Raw genomic sequence first — 21,772 nt, 5'->3', positions numbered from 1 at the left:
AAAAATGTACTGGTATTTATTTATTGTCAGTTGAACTTAAGATTGTTATCAAAACAGTGTCCATACTGACAACCACAACTCAATCAGAGTCTGATGAACTAATGGGTCAGAAATCCCTAATAAATTCTGACTAAAAGGAAAGTGGAGCGTCCTAAGAACAAACTGATTAAAGCTCCAACAGAACCAACTGGAAAAAATCAGCATTGGCTTTTCCTGGGTCCCATGTCAAGATTTGGGGGCAGGAGAGTCTTGTCAAAGCAGTACTTAAGTGTAGCAGTGCTTAAGGTGGGTGATCTGTCCCGTGTTTATTTCCTGCTGCTAACAACCTTCTAGTCCTAGCTTTGTGTGCTGCTCTGCTATGAAAAACCCAATAGCCAGACATACCTCTGAAACGTCAGCAGCTAGAATGGACTTCAGATGGCCCATTTCTGAGGACTGGGCAGAGAGCTTAGGGTTTGACATTAGATCATACTCAGCTCAGCATGTGGTAGAGGTCAGTCCTAGGTTGGATTCCTGGGGGAAAGAGATTCTGATTTAGACATTAGCATACAGGGCTTTCCTGGTGGCTCAGATGGTAAAGAATCCATCTGCAATGCAGGAGACCAGGGTTTGATCCCTGGGTCGGGAAGATTTGGAGAAGGGAATGGCTACCCACTCCAGTATTCTTACCTGGAAGATCTCATGGACAGAGGAGCCTGATGGGCTACAGCCCATGGGGGTCACAAAGAGTCGGACCTGATTGAGCGACTAACTCTAAGTAACACTGGCTCCTGGGATGTGCACTACCCCGACTGTGAGCAGCAAACTTTGCCTTTGTTTAAGGCCACGTCTAAAGGTAGAGCCCTGGATGACTGGGATTGATCCCAGAGCTCCGATGGAGTGCTTCATGACAGTTCTCACAACAGCGAGAATATTAAGTTATGCTAACGCTGTCTGACACTGTCCTATGCCCTCTCCAGGTGTTACTTCACAAATCTTCCACACAACCCCATGATGCAGGTAGTTTTGCATCTCATATTTGTTAAAGAAGCTGAAAGGACACAGGCAGGGAAAGGACCAGGGGTGTCTCCTCCTCCCTCACTCAGAGAAGATGAGGAATTCAGGAGTCATGAATGGTCCCATGTGCGCTGCCCATCTTTCTTATTTTCCCGCATTGTCTTTATGCTTGGATACTCCCAGAGTACCAAGGTGCTCCTCCCTGCACAGCTGGAAGAGGCAGAATGTCAGCCAGAGAGGATATAAGGGGCTGGTCTGGAGTCAGGCTTTCTGAGAAAGGACAGTCTCCCTGAAGGCTTTTCTGAGTTCTAAATACAAGAGCGGTGCCCAAATCAATTTGAAAACACACTTCAATCTGTCTTCAATTTATGTTCCCCAGATATAAAGGAAGAGATTGTGTGGCTATATACAAATATCACTTCCCCTCGGCTTCATATGCCTTGGGTGACTTTTTGGTCTCTGTAAGTACTTATGAAATGGAGACACTAACCTCTAAGGTGAGCTAGAGGTAACCCTTTAGTTGGACTAAAGAGACTTTAAGACTCCTCCCAGCTCTAAAAATTTTATGTTGCTATCAAAGTTGATAACAATTAATAAAGCAAATTCAGAAGAAAAAAGATTTAGAAACACCCTGAGAATATAAAGTGTCAGGTATTGCTATTAATAACGGAATGAGGTTCTTACCGGTGGTTTGGATTCATGAGACAGCATTAATTTCTTTATTTCATAAACTTGGCTGTGTCCTAGAAGTTTCAATGCATTTTAAAATTAAAATTGAGACTGGCTTTATATCTAAATCCTGCTTGCTGCCCTTCCATTTCATCTCCTACTTTGCAGACTTAGTGGTGATGAAAACACCAAGGACATCTTCAAAGAGAAGGTTACTTGAAGCAGCTGCCACTCAAGCGTGGCTTTGGGGACTGTCACCTTTTCACTTTGTTTTCACCTGTGCCCCTCACAGCTCATGGTGCTGAAGCTTGAGGAGCCTCAGGGAAGAAAAATCTGTGTTTGAGTAGGTAAATGGTAGGTGAATGAGAGAATCCAATTTGGACAGGAGGAAGAAATTTCCAGATGCAACTTCTCAGCTCAGTTCTCTCACATCTGGGTAGAAGGCACTGTGCCGGGGGGCATCAGACATGTGGTCACAGTTCCTGTCTTCAAGTGGCCCTCAGTCTAGGGGGAGAGAAGAGACAGACTCGGGTATGTCCAGCACTCTTCCAGAAATGATCAGCAGTTTAACAGATGGAGAAAAGGAATGTGGGCAGATGAGAAAAATAACAATAACGGCGCCCGTTTGTGGAGCACTTATTAGAGGCCATGTGTTTCCCTAAGCTCTTTTCACTTAATCATTCCAACAATCATACTTGAAAGCCACTGTTATTATTAAACTTAGTTTAAAGAGGTAACATGGTTTCCCTTGGGTCACTCACCTAATTTATGGTAATGCTTGTATTCAAACCTTGATTGTTAAAATGTATTAGTTTTGTTTTGTTTGTCTGAGAACTATCCTGCTAAAGCATAAATTATTCTTTTTTTTTAATTGGAGGATAAGTGTTTTACAATATTGTGTTGGCTTCTGCCATACAAAAATGTGAATCAGCCACATGTACACATATGTTCCCTCCCTCCTGAATCTCCCCTCCAACCCCATCCCACCCCTCTGAGTTGTCACAGAGCACCAGGTTAACTCCCTGTGCCCATATAGCCTCTGCCCACTGGATGAACCTAAAGCCCGTTATACAGAGTAAAGTAAGTCAGAAAGAGAAAAATAGATTTTATATATTTATATATATATACATGGAAACTAGAAAGAAGGTACTGATGAACCTGTTTGCAGGGCAGGAATACAGATGCAGGCATAGAGAACAGACTGTGGACACAGTAGGGGAAGGAGAGGGTGGGACTAATTGAGAGAGTAGTATTGACATATACACTGTGTGTAAAATAAATCTATTTTTATTGAATTATAATTTACAATGTTGTATTAAAAAGCAGAGACATGGAGAAGGAAATGGCAACCCACTCCAGTGTTCTTGCTTGGAGAATCCCAGGGATGGGGGAGCCTGGTGGGCTGCCGTCTATGGGGTCGCACAGAGTTGGACACGACTGAAGCGACTTAGCAGCAGCAGTGACTATATATCCAGCTGAAGACTAGCCAGGGGGATACTCTTTCTGCCTCCTTCTGATGCCTATGTCAGAAGCTTTCTCTGTCTCCTTTATACTTTAATAAAACTTTATTACACAAAAGCAAAAAAAAATAATATAATATAAAATAAAAAGCAGAGACATTACTTTGCCAACAAAGGTCCGTCTAGTCAAGGCTATGGTTTTTCCAGTGGTCATGTATGGATGTGAGATTTGGACTAGGAAGAAAGCTGAGTGCTGAAGAATTGATGCTTTTGAACTGTGGTGTTGGAGAAGACTCTTGAGAGTCCCTTGGCTGCAAGGAGATCCAACCAGTCCATTCTAAAGGAGATCAGTCCTGGGTATTCATTGGAAGGACTGATGTTGAAGCTGAAACTCCAATACTTTGGCCACCTGATGTGAAGAGCTGACTCATTTAAAAGACCCTGATGCCGGAAAAGATTGAGGGCGGGAGGAGAAGGGGATGACAGAGGATGAGATGGTTGGATGGCATCACTGACTCAATGGCCATGAGTTTGGGTAAACTCTGGGAGTTGGTGATGGACAGGGAGGCTTGGTGTGCTGCGGCTCATGGGGTTGCAAAGAGTTGGACACAACTGAGCAACTGAACTGAACTGAATGTTGTATTAACTTCTGTTGTACAGCAAGATGACTCAGTTATACACATATATAATTCTTTCCTATATTCTTTCCCATTATGATTTATCCCAGGATATTGAATATAGTTTCCTGTGCTATACAGTAGGACCTGGTTGTTTATCCATCCTATACATAATAGTTTGCATTTACTAACACCAGAATCCTAGTCCATCTCTCCCCTCCCCCTTGGCAACCACAAGTCTGTTCTCTGTTTCTGTGAGTCTTTTTCTGTTTTGTAGATAGGTTCATTTGTGTTATATTTTAGATTCTATAAATAAGTGATATCACATGACATTTGTTTTTCTCTTTATGACTTATTTCACTTAGCATGATAATCTCTGGCTCCATCCATGTTGCTGCAAATGGCATTATTTCATTCCTGTTTTTGCCCCTGAGTAGTATTCTATTGTCTCTGGAGAAGGCAGTGGCACCCCACTCCAGTACTCTTGCCTGGAAAATCCCATGGATGGAGGAGCCTGATAGGCTGCAGTCCATGGGGTCGCTAAGAGTCTGACATGACTGAGCAGCTTCACTTTCACTTTTCACTTTCATGCATTGGAGAAGGAAATGGCAACCCACTCCAGTGTTCTTGCCTAGAGAATCCCAGGGATGTTGGAGCCTGGTGGGATGCCGTCTATGGGGTTGCACAGAGCCAGGCATGACTGAAATGACTTAGCAGCAGCAGTATTCTATTGTATATATTGTATGTACCACAGCTTCTTTATCCACTCATCTGTGGATGGACATTTAGGTTATTTCCATGTCTTGGCTATTGTGAATAGTGCTGCTGTGAACATAGGGCACACCTAGATTTTTTTGACTTTAAATATTTCACTGTCAATTACTATATTCTTTTGCATTCCCCCAAGGCGGGCGCCTACTATTCTGACTTAGGAGACTGTGGTGTGGTTGATATGAAATGTGGAAGACTGAATACGATATGTGATAAAAACAGGAAGACACATATTCTGGGAAAAATGAGTAGCCCAAGAGAAGATGAAAATACAGATAAATCCTGGGACTCTGAGCAAGGAGCGACAGGGACATCCACTGCACAAGTGAGTGTGTGGATGTATATCGGGGGGACAGTATACAGAAAGATGAGGAGGAGGGGCTGGGGAAGAGTTACATAGGGACAGGTGGGGGACAGCTAGAGTAGAGTTGTAATCTGAATCAGGACACATACTTGTTCACTCTCACCAAATCTGTGCATTGTTGTGACACCTAATGTGATGAATTTTTTCAAAATTGCATACACTTTACACACACATGCACACACACAGTAACAGTGAGATCTGTCCCACAGAGAGTTGAGCTCAGCTCATTAAAAAACTGCATAGTACTGCAGAAGGTCTCAAACTTGAACATCCATGAGCATCCCCCAGGAAGCTTGTTAAAGCCTGCTGAGATTGCTGGGCACTAGCCCTGGCGATGCTGATTTCATAAGTCTGGGGTGGGCCCTGAGAATTTGCATTTCTAACCAGCTTCTGGGTGATGCTGATGCTGCTGTTCTGGGGACCAAGCTTTGCCTGGTGCTGGTGGAGAGTGGGGTGTGCCTTTGTTGTGAGTGAGAAGTGAAGAGGGTCCACATTAGAATGTTAAAAATCATCAGCTTCCTGAGACTAATGTCGGGTCTGTGTTCCTGTCTCCAGCTTTGCCCTCTCCACCTTGTTTCTTCCAGGCCCCATCCTGTAGCATACAGTTTTTCAAAAGCAGGAGTCTGATTACGTCACCCTCCTTCTTAAAAATGGCAGTGGCACACTTGTGGACACAGGGGCGGGGGTGGGAGGAGAAGGTGGGATGAATTGAGAGAGTAGAATTGAAACATACATATTACCATATGTAAAATTAGATAGCCAGTGGAAATTTGCTGTATGACGCAGGGAGCCCAAATCTGGTGCTCTATGACAACCTAGAGGGGTGGGATGGGGTACAAGTTTGGAGAGAGGTTCAAGAGGGAAGGGGCATACGTATACCAATGGCTGATTCATGTTGATGTATGGCAGAAACCACCACAACATTGTGAAATAATTGTCTTCTGATTAAAAATAAATAAATAAAATGGCAGTAGCTCCCTTGACCTTGGCACTGTAGGTGAAACCTTTCAGCTCCCTTCTTACCTTTTTAATCCCTCACATTCTCTTTCATAAGACACCATGCAGGTCCCTGAAACAAACCACATTGCCTTTGACCTGCATCTGGAATGCCAATCTCCCTTGGCCCACCTCTCTTCATTTGGCTAAGTTCCACTTTACTTGGAAGTATTGTCCTCAAAATCACCTCCATGGGAAGGGCTTTTAAGACCTTGGCAATGCCCCTTGAAGGCCTCTGTAAAGCTCTCTTGCACAGTATAGAAATGGTCTGGTGACAAGGCTGAGTTGTCACTAATCCAGGGGCTCCTTGAAGGCAGGCACTGAGTCTTGGCACTAAGTACATGAATAAGCAAGTTGATCAATTACAGTTGAACTAGTGTCATTTCAGATCTATCAAGTATTAACCATAATATCTGCTCTTCCTGGGGTAAAGGATTATGTGCTTTCTTAGAGTCTGAGCTACCATGGGAAAAACTCACTCACAAATAGCATAAGGAAATGACAACATGCCATTAATAACCCAGAAGAAGCAGTATCTGTTTTAGGATTTTTCCATCTGGGCACTACAAACCAGAAAAGCAACTGTTTTGCCTCCACAAAGAATGTATTTTTTTTTTTAACAGCACACTTTCCAAAAGGACACTCCTTCTGTTGCATTTTGATCTATCCTGATTTAATTTAAAGTTTGGAGATGGGGTTTGACCTTATCTATCAGTGGCTGAGCTGTTGTCTCAGGGAAATGCAGTTTGAAACTCATTAATAGGGTAGCCTGTATATTATAACTTAGAAGCTCTGGGTTATCACTGATACTTGCAATTGCTATGGAAACTGGGCTCATATGCACCTTTCAGAGTCTGCTTTAAAACAAGAAAAAAAAGAAGAGGAAAGAATAAGATATTTGTACCCAGCATGCATAGGCAGGTTCAGTGATGCAAATATGCTCTGCCTACACAATGATAAAAACAATTTTTTATATTTTTAAGAGCTAATAATGTAAAACCTTATATTAGAGAACTGTGTTTATACTGGTGAGAAAAAAATGCCTAAGGCAGCTTTCGCCGCAGTCCCCCTCCCCGCCACAAATACAGACACACACCAGCAATTTTCAGTTTTCCCCAGATTTTTTGCAGCCTGCGTCCTTAAATCCCCCCAAAGCCCCTGCACATGCAGCTTCAGCTGCTAAACCCCGACCCATGTGGACACCAGCAAAGAGTTCAATCTTTCCTCCCCCTGCCCCATCGCCTACGAATGTATATAAATGCTGCCTCTTGCAGCTTAGGGACTAACTTTTCCATTTTAAAATGATAGTGCTAATTTGATCAAGTTTCTTATCAAAGATTTCTGGGTGTATTCTTCCTTACATTTGGGTTTTGGAGGTTCCATCCCTCATCCCTCTCCCTGCCCACCTTTCTCCCTAATAATCTTAATGATCTAAGCATGATATTGTTGGGCTTCCTTGATGGCTCAAGCGGTAAAGAATCTGTCTGTCATGCAGGAGACACAGGAGAGGCGGGTTCGATCCTTGGGTAGGGAAGATCCCCTGGAGGAGGAAATGGCAACCCACTCCAGTATTCTTGCCTGGGAAATCCCATGGACAGAGAAGCTTAGCGGGCTACAGACCATGGGGTGGCAAACAGCCAGACAGCACTGAGCACACAGCATGCATGCATGGTATTTTGTTGGGCCAACAATAATGTAAGCAGTCAACAACGCCCCTGGGGGAAAGTGTAGGCTGCCACCTGAGACGGAAGTGAGGGGCAGTAAAGAAGCCAGAGCAAGTTGGGGAGAGGGGCAGTGCACAGAAGTGGCTCCTGGGGATTAGCAGATACAAACTATTACAAATAAAATAGATAAACAAGGACCTACTGCTGTATAGCATGAGGAACTAGAGTCAATATCCTGTAATAAGCCATAATCAAAAAGAATATATACATTTAATTGAAGTATAGTATAGTATATAGGGCTTCCCTGGTAGCTCAGGTGGTAAAGAATCTGCCTGCAACGCAGGAGACCTCAGTTTGATCCCTGCCTGGGTCAGGAAGTTCCCCTGGAGAAGGGCATGGCAACCCACTCCAGTATTCTTGCCTGGAGAATCCTAAGCACAGAGGAGCCTGGTGGGCTACAGTCCCTGGGGTTGCAAAGAGTTGGACACAACTGATCAACTAACACTTTCATTTTTACTTCACAGTATACAGTTATATAACTGAATCACTTTCCTGTACACCAGAAACTAACACAACACTGTAAATCAACTATACTTCAATTTTTAAAAAGTGGCTTCTGAGTGGTGTGGTCTCACACAGGACATCATCTTACTCCCCTGTGATTCCCAAATCACCTATCCAGCCACCTCATTCTGTTCACCTTGGCTCTTCCCCACTCCTCACTTTTGTCCCCACTTGCCAGCCTCTTGCCAGGGGGCCCTCCCCAAAGACCTGATTTGTCACCAGGGTAGCACAGGAGTGGCAGAACTCATTTGTAAAACAGACAGGAACTGGCTCAATGGCCCAAGTAAGGGACATAAAATTTTAACACAGTAGAAAAATGCAAGAGGTTTATGGTCTTGAATGTTATCATTTCTATCTCAGTATTTCCCTACACAACTGGAGTCTTTCGTCTTCTGTTTTCCTCCCTTAGTGTTTTCCTTCTGTCAGGCTCCAGCCTGGCTGGCCTCTCTTGCTGCCACTCTCCTGGCTTTCCTCCACCCCTCCTCCCCAGCCATCTGGGGAAGGATGAAGATGGGTCCCTCTCTCCTCCCAGCACAATCCAGCACCTTCCCCAACCCACGGTTTCAACCATGAGCCCCAATGTTCCAAAAGAGGACAATACAGTGGCATAAAGCAGGAACCAAAAAAAAGGAAGCATGGTTCAGATTTTACGTAACTGCTTCACTTCTGAGACAAAGCATCTACAATTCCTCATTCAAATAAGATAAAAACTCTGAGCATTGCAGAAAAGGATTCTCCCAGAAAACAAGGCAGAATCATTTGTTACTGCCTCAGAGGTCCTCATCTCTGTTTACCTCCCTACTTGTGAATCCTTCCGTGGTTGGCCCCTAATCACTCTTTACTGCTCGCCTCCCCAACCCCAGCCAGGTGTGAGCAGGGTGTCTGATGCTAATGACCTAGACCAGGTCTCAAGGGCTAGGCTCCCTCCATCCTCACCTCAGGAGACCAGAGCTCCTCTGAAGGCTGCTGCTTGCTCCACAGGCATGTGGAAATCCCTTCGTTGCTTTCAAGCCTTTAATGTAATCTAAATCAGGACTTGTCCCTGTTTAAATACAGGCATCCTCTTCTTTGAAAGTCTTCATCAATGAACATTTCAGAACCATACAGGTCTCCCGTAACTAGACTTAGACCTCCTTGAGGGCAGAGATTGTGTTTCATTCATCTTTCTTTCTGGCTACTGCACCTGACACAGGGCCATACTTGGTAAATGCACACACAAAAAATTTGTGCACTTCAAAGTGCAATTGACAAATATACTTGCCCCTGGTGGCATCTTTGTATGAATGAATGTCTCAGGCTCCTGGTTGAGCACAACCTCAGAGCAGGGGATGGGAGGTGGTAGCAGGAGGATGTGGGCAGTGTGGCAGAGGTCACAGGCACCTCTTAGAATAGACTGGAGGACATTCTCCTTAGACCAGTTGCACTGTCTATACAGAAAAGCAGCCCCTGCTACAAGGTCAGGGCAGACATATGTGATTAGGGAGGAGGGGTGGGGCGGGGTGGGATGGGGTGGCTTCCACCACCATTAAGGACCTGCACAGAGCCAGTGTTGTATGGTGGGGGAAACACCATGACTGAGTCAGCCAGACAGGCCTGGGTATGAATCCTGATTCTACCACCTAGCAGCTATACATTTGGGCCAATTATGCAATGTTATTTATTTGAAATTTTCTCATTTCTCAAATGGGCAAAATACTATTTCAAAGGATCATTGGCATCACTGAAAGAGATAAGGCTTTCAAAGCCCTGGTACCATGTCTGATACACTGCATATACTCAATAAATGGTGATTAGTAGTAGTGCCAGTGGTGATAGTATTGCTTTAATTATTTGGCTGAGTGGAGAACTCTTCTCTTCCTCATCATTTCTTCACTAAGATTTTGTGTCCTCTTGATGACAGTTCAGAGTTAATGACTCATTGAGAGCGAGTCATAACTTTTAAAGCTAGTGAGCTTAAACCTCCACCTTTTTTTTTTTTTTTTTCTAATTTTTCCCCCTCCCTTCCCAACTCTTCACTTCTGGGTACCTCTTTCTCTCACTTTTATAATCCCCTCCCTTTCATCAATATTCACACCATGTTCTTCATTTACTCTAAGGTGTGAAAGGTTGATAAGTACCTACAGTGTTACTCCCAGAACAAAATCCTTTAAGAGAAAAAATTCTGATCCTTTGAGTTCAGTGTTTGTCAAATTGAGGTTGTAATTTAAAGGAACCAATTTAGTGGCTCTTGACTATTATTTTTTTTTTAAATAATACTCTGCCTTATTACAGCATGTTATTTAGTATACTAATGTAGAGGGGAAACAATGGAAGCAATTTCAAAGTCTAGGGGGAAAATAGATTTGCTTTGACCTTCAAGTGGAAGTTACCCTTTTTTAGCAATCCATTTATATCATTTTCTGTCCTAGGTTTTAAATAGCCAGGCTGGCTGAATTTCATACTTTAAAATGAGTGAACAAATGGTGACATCAAAGGAGTTAAGCAGAGGAGGTGATGTTGATAAAAAGTTGAAACTGGAACTGAACATTATCAGATTCCTTTTTCCAAAGGAAAATCAAACTTAAATAATAAAGGTCCATTTTCTATGCATCCTAATACCATGTCACTTAATTAGGAAATCATGATTTGGAAAAAAATCTTTCTAGATTACTTTTGACAAGAGTACCAAAATCACCACAAAGAAAAGGAAAACTTGATAAAGTGAATCACATCAAAATCAAAATCTATTGTTTTGCAAAAGTGTCTGTAAGAGGATAAGAAGCTACCAATTGTGAAAAAAGAAATTGCAAAGAACTCTCAAAGCTGAATAGTAAAATGATCAAAATAGAAAATGAGCAGAAAGCATTTCACTGAAGAGGCTCTACAGATTGCAAATAAGCACATGGAAAGATGTTCAACATCATTAGCTATTAGCAAAAGGCAAGTTAAGACACCAGTACACATATATAAAAATGACAAATAAAAAAATGGATATAACACCAAATGCTGGTGAGGATGCAGAGAAACTGGAATGCTCACACGTTGCTGGGTGCTGGTGGGAATTTAAAATGTCACAGTCACTCTGTAAAACAATTTGGCAGTTTCTTAGGAAACTGAAACTACCATGCAAGCCAGCAATTGCACTCCTGGGCATTTATCCCAGAGAAGTGAAAACTTATGCTCACACAAAAACCTGTACATGAATGTTCATAGCAGCTTCATTTGTAATACCAAAACTTGGAACTAGTCCATATGTCCTTGAATGGATAAAAGGCTAAAAAAATCTGGTATATCCCAAAGGGTTACATGCTATATGTTTCCATTTATGTAACATTCTTGAATGACAAAATTATAGAGATGGAGACCATGTGGCTACAAAAGGGCAATCTGAGGGATTCTTGCTGTGATGGAATGTTCTGTATCTTGATTGTAGTGATGATGTTAATATCTTGTTATGACGTTGTACTAGTTTTGCAATATGCTACCAGGGGGAATCTGGGTGAAGGGTACACAGGCTTTTTCTGTATTATTTTTCACAACAGCATGTGAATCCACAATTACCTCAGTAATGTTTTAAAGAGAAAAACGTAAATACACACACACACACACACACACACAGACACACAAAACCTTTGAGCTGTCTTCTGTCCACATACATTCTGGGACTGTAATCATGTCACCGGTTGCACAGGAGTCTCTTGTGAGAAAAAACCTCAGTTGTTCTCTAAAAGATAATTAGAACAAATGATGAACTAATAATAGCAGATTATTTAGTAGGCTGTAAACCAAAAAGGTGTTGGAGAAGACTCTTGAGAGTCCCTTGGACTGCAAGGAGATCCAACCAGTCCATTCTGAAGGAGATCAGCCCTGGGATTTCTTTGGAAGGAATGATGCTAAAGTTGAAACTCCAGTATTTTGGCCACCTCATGCGAAGAGTTGACTCACTGGAAAAGACTCTGATGCTGGGAGGGATTGGGGGCAGGAGGAGAGGGGGATGACAGAGGATGAAATGGCTGGATGGCATCACTGACTTGATGGATGTGAGTCTGAGTGAACTCCAGGAGTTGGTGATGGACAGGGAGGCCTGGTGTGCTGTGATTCATGGGGTTGCAAAGAGTCAGACACGACTGAGCGACTGAACTGAACTGAACTGAAACCAAAAAGGTGTAGAAATTTAGCAACTAAATTCTATTTCCTGACTACTACACTTCTGCTATGCAGTCTATTTTCTCCACATCTTAGAAGACTGAGGGGGCCATGATGTTTGAAACAGAAGTGACACTGTGGAAACAAATGAGAGAATATTTGAGAGAAGGAAGGGTTTCTAATGTTTTTACCATCTATGATACTCCATAAAAACTGTGCTGTGTATGCCCCAGAAAAGTGAAAGTGAATTTTATCTTAATTTGCTTTCAATGTTTACAATAAAACGACTAAACATTTTCGTATAAAAAATAGTCCTTTTTCCATGAATTATCAGGTTAAAATTGTTCCAATGTCCACTGCCTGTGTGCACTATATGGGCAGATTTGATATCAGTTATCCTTGAAAGTCTAATGTTATCTCAGTGGTCCCTTCTCCAGACCTGTCTTACTCTCTCCACCCTTTGTTTCCTCAGTCCTCTTGGGGCATGAGGGAACAAAGGGTGGAGAGGGCAAGACTTCCTGGGGATGAGGAAATAAAGAGTGGAGAGGAGAGGGCAAGACAGGTCTGGAGAAGGGACCACTGAGATAACATTAGACTTTCAAGGATAATTGATATCAAATCTGCCCATATAGTGCACAAAGACAGAGTAGAATATTGGGATGATTTTAACCTGATAATTCATGGGAAAAGGACTTTTTTAAATAAGAAAACATTTAGTCATTTTCTTGTAAACACTGAAAGCAAATTAAGATAAAATTTAAAGCTAAAATGCAACAATAACTGTTATAATATATTCCCTCTCAATTAAACAGGCCGATCACCCTGAAGACAAGTGTTTTGCAGCCTGAATATTCATCAGACTACATAACCCACTATACCAATAGCATTTTCCCTTTGTCACAAAACGGTTTCTATTAAAGCTAGTATGGCTAGAAGTGAATATAAATTAGTCCCCCCCACCCTTTTTAAACCTTTAACACATCAAAGGCTGTATACTGTGTACATGTAAGGTAACGAACAATTTTCTCAAAGTAATGGGGTTTTAGACGAATATCAGAATCGGTCTTTATGGCAAAGAACCAGAGTACCAAGCGGAGATTTTTTCCAGTTAAGCTATTATTTGCTATGTTTACCATTGAATTATCACAGTGCAATGTAACTGGTAAGTAATTCAGTACTTGCACGAGCTGCACAGAACAAGAAGCTGAAGATTACAGGAACAAGTTGTGGATCCAACAATTGCAGCGTGGATCGAGCATTGTCTACTCGATCAAACCCGATCTACTTGTCGTCTTCGTCATCACCGAGGTAGCAGCAGGTCTGTGTCTGCAGGCCTTCGTCGCTGGTGGCGCCTTGCTCTGCTTCTTCCTGGGTGGTAGTCTTGTCGTGGCTGATGACATGCGAACTTTCTTCGTTATTATCATCCTCGTAGTCATGCAGTAGATCTCTGGAAATCAGTTGTCGGGCGAGTTTGATGTTCTTTCCTTCGCTGTAGTGAAGTTTCCTTTTCATTTCAAACTGCCGACGTTTCTCTTGCCTGTCAAGGTAGATTTTGCTGCTGTGCGCTCCATCCAGTTCGGGGTCACGCACTGAATAGCTGGAATCGGAGGTGTGGGTGGCGGCCAATCTCTTGGTTAAGCTGTCGAGGGCCGTGGCTTCACTCTCTGCACTTCTTTCCCCAAGATTCTGCGGACCGAACTGGGGAGTGCTGGGCTCATTCATCTTCATGAAATCGTAGTCTCTGTACTCTGGACGGTAGGTCGCCAAGATGTTCGACTCGTCCCACTTTTGGGATTTCTTTCTATGGACCTCCTGGAGTGGTCCACCGGACTGCTGGGCCGAGCCTGCTACTGAGGAAGCGGTGGAACCTTTGTTTTTCAGGATTCCCTTGATGGGCCGGCGAGAGGAGGTGGAGGCTGACATCTTTGGTGAGTGAAGGGCCGCCGCTGAGTGTTCGGTCGCCGGAGCTGCCTGCCGTGCTTCTGGCACAAACTGCTGCGCGGTCTGGCTGCCGGGTTGTGCCTCCTGCCCTATAGGCCTCGCCCCAGCTCCTGCGTCACAAAGTACCCCGCGGGTGACGCCACAATGGTCGCAGCCGCCATCAGCACCGCCGTCAGCACCGCCATCAGCGCCTAGGGGAAGGGTGCAGGAGAGTCGGGGGGATGCCCAAGCTGACCGCTTTTTTTTTTTTTTTTAAGTGTAAGATTAGGAAATCTGGAGAAGGGCATGGCAACCCACTCCAATATTCTTGCCTGGAGAATCCCATGGACAGAGGAGCCTGGTGAGCTACATACGCCATGGGGTCACAAAGAGTCGGACATGACTGAGCCACTAACACACACAAAATAAGAAATCTCCCTTCGTTGCATGTGAAACCAGGAAACACTGTCTTGTGAATTTCTCTATCCCCTGTCTGTGTGCTGGCGGACTGTGTAGAATGTATTTCTCCCTGGGGGTCATCGTCCAAAGTTTCAAAGCCACTCCTTGGGTTGGAAAGACTGGAGGCCTAGGCGCTAGAGCGGCCATTCACTTCCACCCCTCCCCCACAAACATGACGCCTGCCCCTCTCTCCTGTTGCCACTCACACCTCCCTTTCCTTGTACCTACACACCCACACAAACCCTCCTTCCCGCTTTCTGACCAGCCCCGCGATTAATCGTTTGGATGCTCAGCCACTTACGGTACCGCGGGTAACTTCACCGCCTCCTCCCACCCTGCCCACCCCAACATCTTCCCTGATCACCTATTGCTTCCTCTCCCATCCAGTCCTTCGCTACTGGCTTAACTATCAATATTTCAAGAAACTCCGATTCTATCTCTTCTGACACTACCATCTCTGGTCAGGGTTACAGCCACAGCCTTTGAACTAGCCCCCATCGCTCACCCCATCAGGTCTCCTGCTGGCTTCCAACCTCTCACGTTCAGTGTGGTTTTTTAAAAACACCATCAAATCTTGTCACATCTCTCTTTCAAACCCTTTAATGGCTGTCCATTTTCTTTTAACATAAAGTCAGAAATCTAAAAGAGGTGGAAAAGCAGCTCTATGAGGGTCTGTGATACCAATTTGGAGCCCTCTCCCGGCCATTTCTCTCCATCCTACCTCTAGCTTTTCCTCCCTGCTTTTTAGTTCCAGGAGCAGTCCCCTTCCTTCCTTCCTATCCCAGAGTTTCTCTCTAGGTTCTTCCCACAACCTGGAATGTCCTTTGATATTTCACCTCAGTCCTGACTGCCTTACAGGAGCCTGTTTCCTGACCTCCAAAGCATATCAGCTTTCCTGTGTTTTCATGGCCTCTCCTATTGTCTCTGGCATCAGTCATAGTTGTGGCCATTATGTCTGTTATCTGTGTACACTAGATGGTGAACTCCAAGACACAAGGGAAGGTGTCAGTTTTTTCTCACCATTATCTTCATCTTCACAACATGATGCTGTACCTGGTACATAGTAGATATTACCATAATTTTTACAGAATGAATAATAAGTGATAGGCTAGGGCTACTTTGTGCATCCTCAGCTGTTTCTGACCCTTTGTGACCCCATGGACTGTAGCCCACCAGGCTCCTCTGTCCATGGAGATTCTCCAGGCAAGAATACTGGAGTGGGTTGCCATTTCCTCCTCCAAATAATCTTCCTGACCCAGGGATTGAACCTTAATCTCTCGTGTCTCCTGCACTGGCAGGCAGATTCTTTACCACTGAGCCACCTGGGAAGCACATAATAAGTGATAGGTGATAGGTAATTGGAAGTCTGAGATTTCTGATTTCACAAAAGGAGACTCCATAGCTTTCACTGTCAGTTACAAGTTGTTCAGTCATGTGACAAAAACACCCCACATGTGGAATTTGGGGGCTGTTCCAAAGAGTGACTTTGAAACATTTTGTCCTTCACAGGCCTCATATTTCATAGGCAGTAACATTCTTCTCAAAAACAAAAAGGAAATTCAGATCCAGTTTCACATTTTCCCCTGCAGGTAGCATTCACAAGATTTTTTTTTCCTCTTCTGATAACATTTTGCTTCCTCTTCTCTCCCTCAAGGTCTTTCCACATTTTAAAACACAAAAGCAAAAGCATGAAAGAACCATAAAACTTTTACAAGGGTCTTAAGCACCTTAGGTTCAAGTTGTCCTGTATTCTCCAAAGTCCTACTAACTTCAGGAACTCTGCAATCACTTTAAAACTGTATTATTCATCTCAGAAAAAGAATTTACTGATACTGTACTCTTTGAATAAAAAAAAAAACAAAACTGTATTGTGTGCTAAGAGCTTTCAGGGATTCAAAAGCTGATATTCAAGGCTATAGGAAAACCCTCCGGTATGTGAGGGGAAAAAAAAAAAACCAACAACTTTCATTACTGTATTCAGAAATACTCCAGGCTACTCTTTTCAAAAACCTGTCTGAAAGGCAGCACAGACCCACACAAATGCAATTGGTCCTGGCTGGTAGGCACAGTGGGTCTGTGCGTGTTTAGCTGTAAACAGGGTGTTGACGGAGATGCTGATTCCTGTGCATTGGGATTTTGCTTTTGTGTGTACACAGCACCCACCCCCACATACTGTGGTCTGAATATCCAAGCTGTTCAATACAGAATGAATCAGCCATCCCAAGGTCTTCCCTTGTGGCTCAGCTGGTAAAGAATCTGCCTGCAATGTGGGAGACCTGGGTTTGATCCATGGGTTGGAAAGATCCCCTGGAGAAGGGAAAGGCTACCCACTCCAGTATTCTGGCCTGGAGAATTCCATAGGCTAGAGTCCATGGGGGTCTCAAAGAGTCGGACATGACTCAGCGACTTTCACTCACTCACTCAGCCATCGCAAAGTTCTTGAGTTTTCTGAAATTTGTCATATGGTAACACAATGGCAGTTCATACTAGGGCAAAAGGATTGTAATTGTGACCTCCATGGGTCACAAACAAAATCTTTTAAAGAAATCACCAAGTGTTGCAGATCTCAGTTGAACATTATTTCAAAGTAATCCCTCTCACCTACCATTTGCTAATAATTTGGTTCATGAAAATTGCCCTAAGAAAAAATCATATTTTGAGCTTTTGCCATTGAACTAAAAATTCTCAGTCTAGTCAATATTATCACAAGCCTAAAAGTTAGAAAAGATTGACACTTCTTCCAACATTGTTCCTTATATGACTCAGTTGCTGTTGCCTAAGGCAATGGCTGAGCAGATTGCTCTGTGGTTCCATCACACACACACACACACACTCACACTTAAAACTGACTAAAACTTTCCCAGTCAATGACACATTATATGAAATTTAGATACAGTCTTAGAAAGCCCTTCTTCTAGCAAATATTTAGTGACCATCAACTATGTCTAGTAAGAGAACCTTTATTCTAAAGGCACAGAAAGTGAGGTTGTGCTTCAGTGGTCTTCAATAGATTAATATTTGATAAATACATCTAAATATGCATGCTGTTCTATCATCACAACTTTTAAATACATTTAAAATATCATATTTAAATTAACTGATTGTTCAGACTGGCAGTAGATCACTCCACAACTTTGTTTCTTCCACCGAGAATTACCTCCTTTCCATGGAGACATTGTCAAAATGTGTAAATACAGGGATTGGTTCAAAAGGAGGGCTAAGTCAGGATCCAAGAAATTCTCAGCCCAAAGTGGGAACACCTAGGAAACCAAAAGCTACCACAGAGAAGGTATTCCTGATGTCCTACTAGGTACTATTGGTGAGAAATTATTAAAACACTGAGAGGCAGTCAGGGTTTTCAGGATCAATCATGCTGCCAGAAGTGGAGCTTAATACTAGTCAACCGTGTAGCATCCCAAGGTGTACATCAGTCCATCCAAGAATTGTCTACAGTACTTGGAGAATTATGTTGGATATTGCATAGTATAAAAATAAAACTGCCGTTTGGTTTTGAATCTATATATTTGCCTATTCTCTCTCTCTCATATTCCCAACCCAAATTTCTGATAGTCTATTAAATATCCTTGTTTTAGATTGGGTTCCCTTAGAAACTGACCATGAGATAAGGATTCAAGTGCAAGTAGTTTACTTGGGAGGAGATTTGCCCAAAGCACTGGTAAGGGGAGTGGAGAAGTGGGACAGAGAAGGGCAGGAAGCAAAGGATGCACTAAGAAAGCAGTTCCTACCATAAGCAACCAGAGTCTAATGTTCCTGAGAAATTCTAGATGCCAGTGTAGAAGAGTTACCTCCATGGCCTACCTCCACCCCATTGGTGAGGGAGGGAGAGTATATTTGTACATCAATTGCTGCCATCTTGACTTCAGTCCTTCTGGGAGTGGGGAGAGGCATGAATCCCTGCCACTTTGGATTCTGGCTGGAGCTTGGGAAGTGGATGGCCAACTTGCTGATGCAGACCCATGCTGGTTTCTTTTATTCCCTATTTCACAAACCCTCTTTTGCTATCCTGCTCCCTGGGATCCAAGTCCTAAAGGAAAGCCTTTTTCTCCAGCTCTGCCTTTGCAGTAGGAACCCAAACAAAGGCAAGGATTGCGTGTTTCATCTTTATTACTCCCCCCTCCACATAAACAATAACTGGAACATGTCCACATTCTGTGACAGATGTTCATATTTCTATGAAGTGGATGAATGAACTGAGGGAAATGAGCAAAAATCCTTGAAAGGAAGAGCCTGGAAATATGGGCAGATCTACATGACTGACGCGACTTAGCAGCAGCAGCAACAGAGACGTTCAGTAAGACAGTGGTTTTCCATCTTTTTCATTATAAGTTTTAAGGCAATAAATCTTTTTTTCCCCTAAATTCAACATTATGTAGAACTCCAGAATAAAAATCAGTACAATTGGAGCTAGGAAGCAATGGAGTTGGTCTGTCAGAATGGAGGTGGAGACACCAGAGTTCTCACTTCTTGGGATCTCAGAAATGGCTCCTGAGGCATCACAGGCACTTGGCACTTGGGGAGAGGGGCCAATTGGAAAATCCTCGTAAGAGAGAGTCATTGCCCAAATCAATGTGATCCCAAGGGCTGATTTTCTGTGTTATCACCTGTTTTAAGAATGGGAGCTGAGAATGGGAGTGCGAAGATTCAGATCATGTTAGGGAAATTAAAGTGGAGGAAATCTTGTTCAGGCTTTAGAAGCAGGAGAGAAGGCCTCTGACATGCCTGGACACTGCCCAGTTTCATGCCTGCTGGCAAGCACAAGTCAGATGGTTATTTAGATAAGAAAGGGAGTGGGTTTTAGAATCTCGTAAGCCTCTGAGGATCTGGCCAGCACTCGGGGTCTAAGTCTTATGACTCACAAGGTGAAACAAACACCATTGTAAAACTTAAAAAAAGAAGCTGCATTTTTGTGTGTAAACTGATGATGTCAGTTTTCAGCTTGGAATTATAAGCAGGAGCCCACAAAACTGCACTTTGAAGTCTCATCCATGGGGTGGATGCACTGCCCAGGACCCTTTCCCAATTGGAACTCAAGATTGCTGTTACTCGCGACTTTTCAGCACTGTTTACGTCTGGTTGTAGGTCAGCCCAGTTTGATGATGTATGTGCTGTTACTTCTCTCTATTGTTTCTATTTCTTTCCTTCTAATGACTGTTTATTGAAATTAAGTCAAATAGTCTCCTATAAAACATTGAAATTGTATATTTGTGTATAATGAGTGGTTTGCTTTGGTAACAAATCCTTTACAACTAAAATGAAGGTAAAATTTTCAGCAAAACAAACCAACATTTTCATTGAGAGTAGGTCACAAAGGAGCCGGGACATCAGTGAGAATTTCTGAAGTTACATGGTAAACATCAACTTTGCCTCCTTCCAAAAGAGTAATCTAGTTTGGGAATGTTTAGTAAAGAAAAATGTCATCAGTGGGAATGTCTGCCAGGAGTTACATAGAAAATAATGGCAAAGATATCAGAAGCCAGGCCCTGCAGAAATGGGCTAAAGAGTCTGTAGTAGAGAAATGTTCTTCCTGCTTCCTAAAGTACCTGAAGGTTTCATGGCTAGGGAAATAAAAATGTGCTCAACCTCCTCTTGCGCTTGACCCTGCTATTGATAAAATTGAGGTTTCACTTATCAATTATTTATTTTATTTTAACTAAAGCATAGTTGATTTACAAGGTTGTGTTAGTTTCAGTTGTATAAGAAAGTAATTCAGTTATACATACATATTTATGTATTATATATAGTTATACATATTCAGCTATATATATACATATATTTCAGATTCTTTTCCCTTATACATTATTATAATATATAGAGTACTTTTCTGGGTATTTGTTGTTTATTTTATATATAATAATGTGTATGTGTCAATCCCAATCTTCCAGTTTATCCCTCCCCTCCTTACCCCTGGTAGCCATAAGTTTATTTTCTTATATCTATAGCTCTATTTTGGTTTTGTAGATAAGTGCACTTGTAGCCATTTTTCAGATTCCATATATCCATAATATCATATGATATTTGTCTTTCTCTGTCTGACTGACTTGCATTAACATAATGATCTATAGGTCCATCCATGTTGCTGTAAATAGTATCACTTCATTCTTTTTTAATGGCTCAGTAGTATTCCATTGGTCTTCCCAAGTGACTCTGTGGTAAAGAATCCACCTGCCAATGTAGGAGATACAGGAGACATGGATTTGATCTCTAGATTGGGAAGATCCCCTGAAGGAGGAAATGGCAAGCTGCTCCAGTATTCTTGCCTGGAAAATTCCATGGACAGAGGAGCCTGGTGGGCTACAATCCTTGGGGTTGCAAAGGGTTAGACACAACTGAGCACACACACAGAGAATTCCATTATATATATGTGAAAGTGAAAGTCGCTCGGTCATGTCCGACTCTTTGCCACCCCATGGACTATACAGTCCATGGAATTCTCCAGGCCAAAATACTGGAGTGGGCAGCCTTTGCCTTCTTCAGGGGATCTTCCCAACCCAGGAATCCAACCCAGGTCTCCTGCATTGCAGGCGGATTCTTTACCAACTGAGCTATCAGGGAAGCCTGATTATTTATATATATATATATATATATATATACACATATATATATATGTATATATATATTTACAATAGCAAAGACATGGAAGTAAACTCAATGTCCATTTACAGGTAAATGGATAAAGAAGATTATGCCACATCTTCTTTATCCATTCACCTGTCAGTGGACATTGAGTTTACTTCCATGTCTTTGCTATTGTAAATAGTGCTTCTATGAACATTGGGGTGCATATATATTTTCTAATTATGGTTTTCTCTGGATATCAGTTCAGTTCAGTTCAGTCACTCAGTCGTGTCTGACTCTTTGAGACACCATTGCCTGCAGGACATCAGGCTTCCCTGTCCATCACAAACTCCCAGAGCTTTCTCAAACTTATGTCTATCATGTTGGTGATGTCATCCAACCATCTCATCCTCTGTTGTCCCCTTCTCCTCCTGCCTTCAATCTTTCCCAGCATCAGGATCTTTTCCCATGAGTCAATTTCTTACATCAGGTGGCCAAAGAATTGGAGTTTCAGCTTCAGCATCAGTCCGTCCAATGAATATTCAGGACTGATTTCCTTTAGGATTTACTGGTTGGATCTCCTTGCAGTCC

General features: G+C 42.7%; 1 protein-coding gene across 1 annotated transcript; it reads right to left on the bottom strand.

Annotated features, from left to right (window-relative positions):
* Positions 1-13,324: 13,324 nt before the first annotated feature.
* PPP1R2C (PPP1R2C family member C) lies at positions 13,325-14,232 on the bottom strand. Its single transcript, NM_001079599.2, has one exon. The coding sequence runs from the start codon at positions 14,147-14,149 to the stop codon at positions 13,508-13,510; it is 642 nt and encodes a 213-aa protein (NP_001073067.1). The 5' UTR covers positions 14,150-14,232; the 3' UTR covers positions 13,325-13,507.
* Between the last annotated feature and the right edge of the window lie 7,540 nt (positions 14,233-21,772).

This window comes from Bos taurus, chromosome X (genome assembly GCF_002263795.3).
Source record: "Bos taurus isolate L1 Dominette 01449 registration number 42190680 breed Hereford chromosome X, ARS-UCD2.0, whole genome shotgun sequence".
NCBI lineage: Eukaryota > Metazoa > Chordata > Mammalia > Artiodactyla > Bovidae > Bos > Bos taurus.
This window is presented reverse-complemented; position numbering and strand designations above follow the sequence as displayed.

What these genes read in the sequence shown, in the direction of transcription:
- PPP1R2C (NM_001079599.2), bottom strand. Translation starts at nt 14,149, where the DNA reads ATGTCAGCCTCCACCTCCTCTCGCCGGCCCATCAAGGGAATCCTGAAA.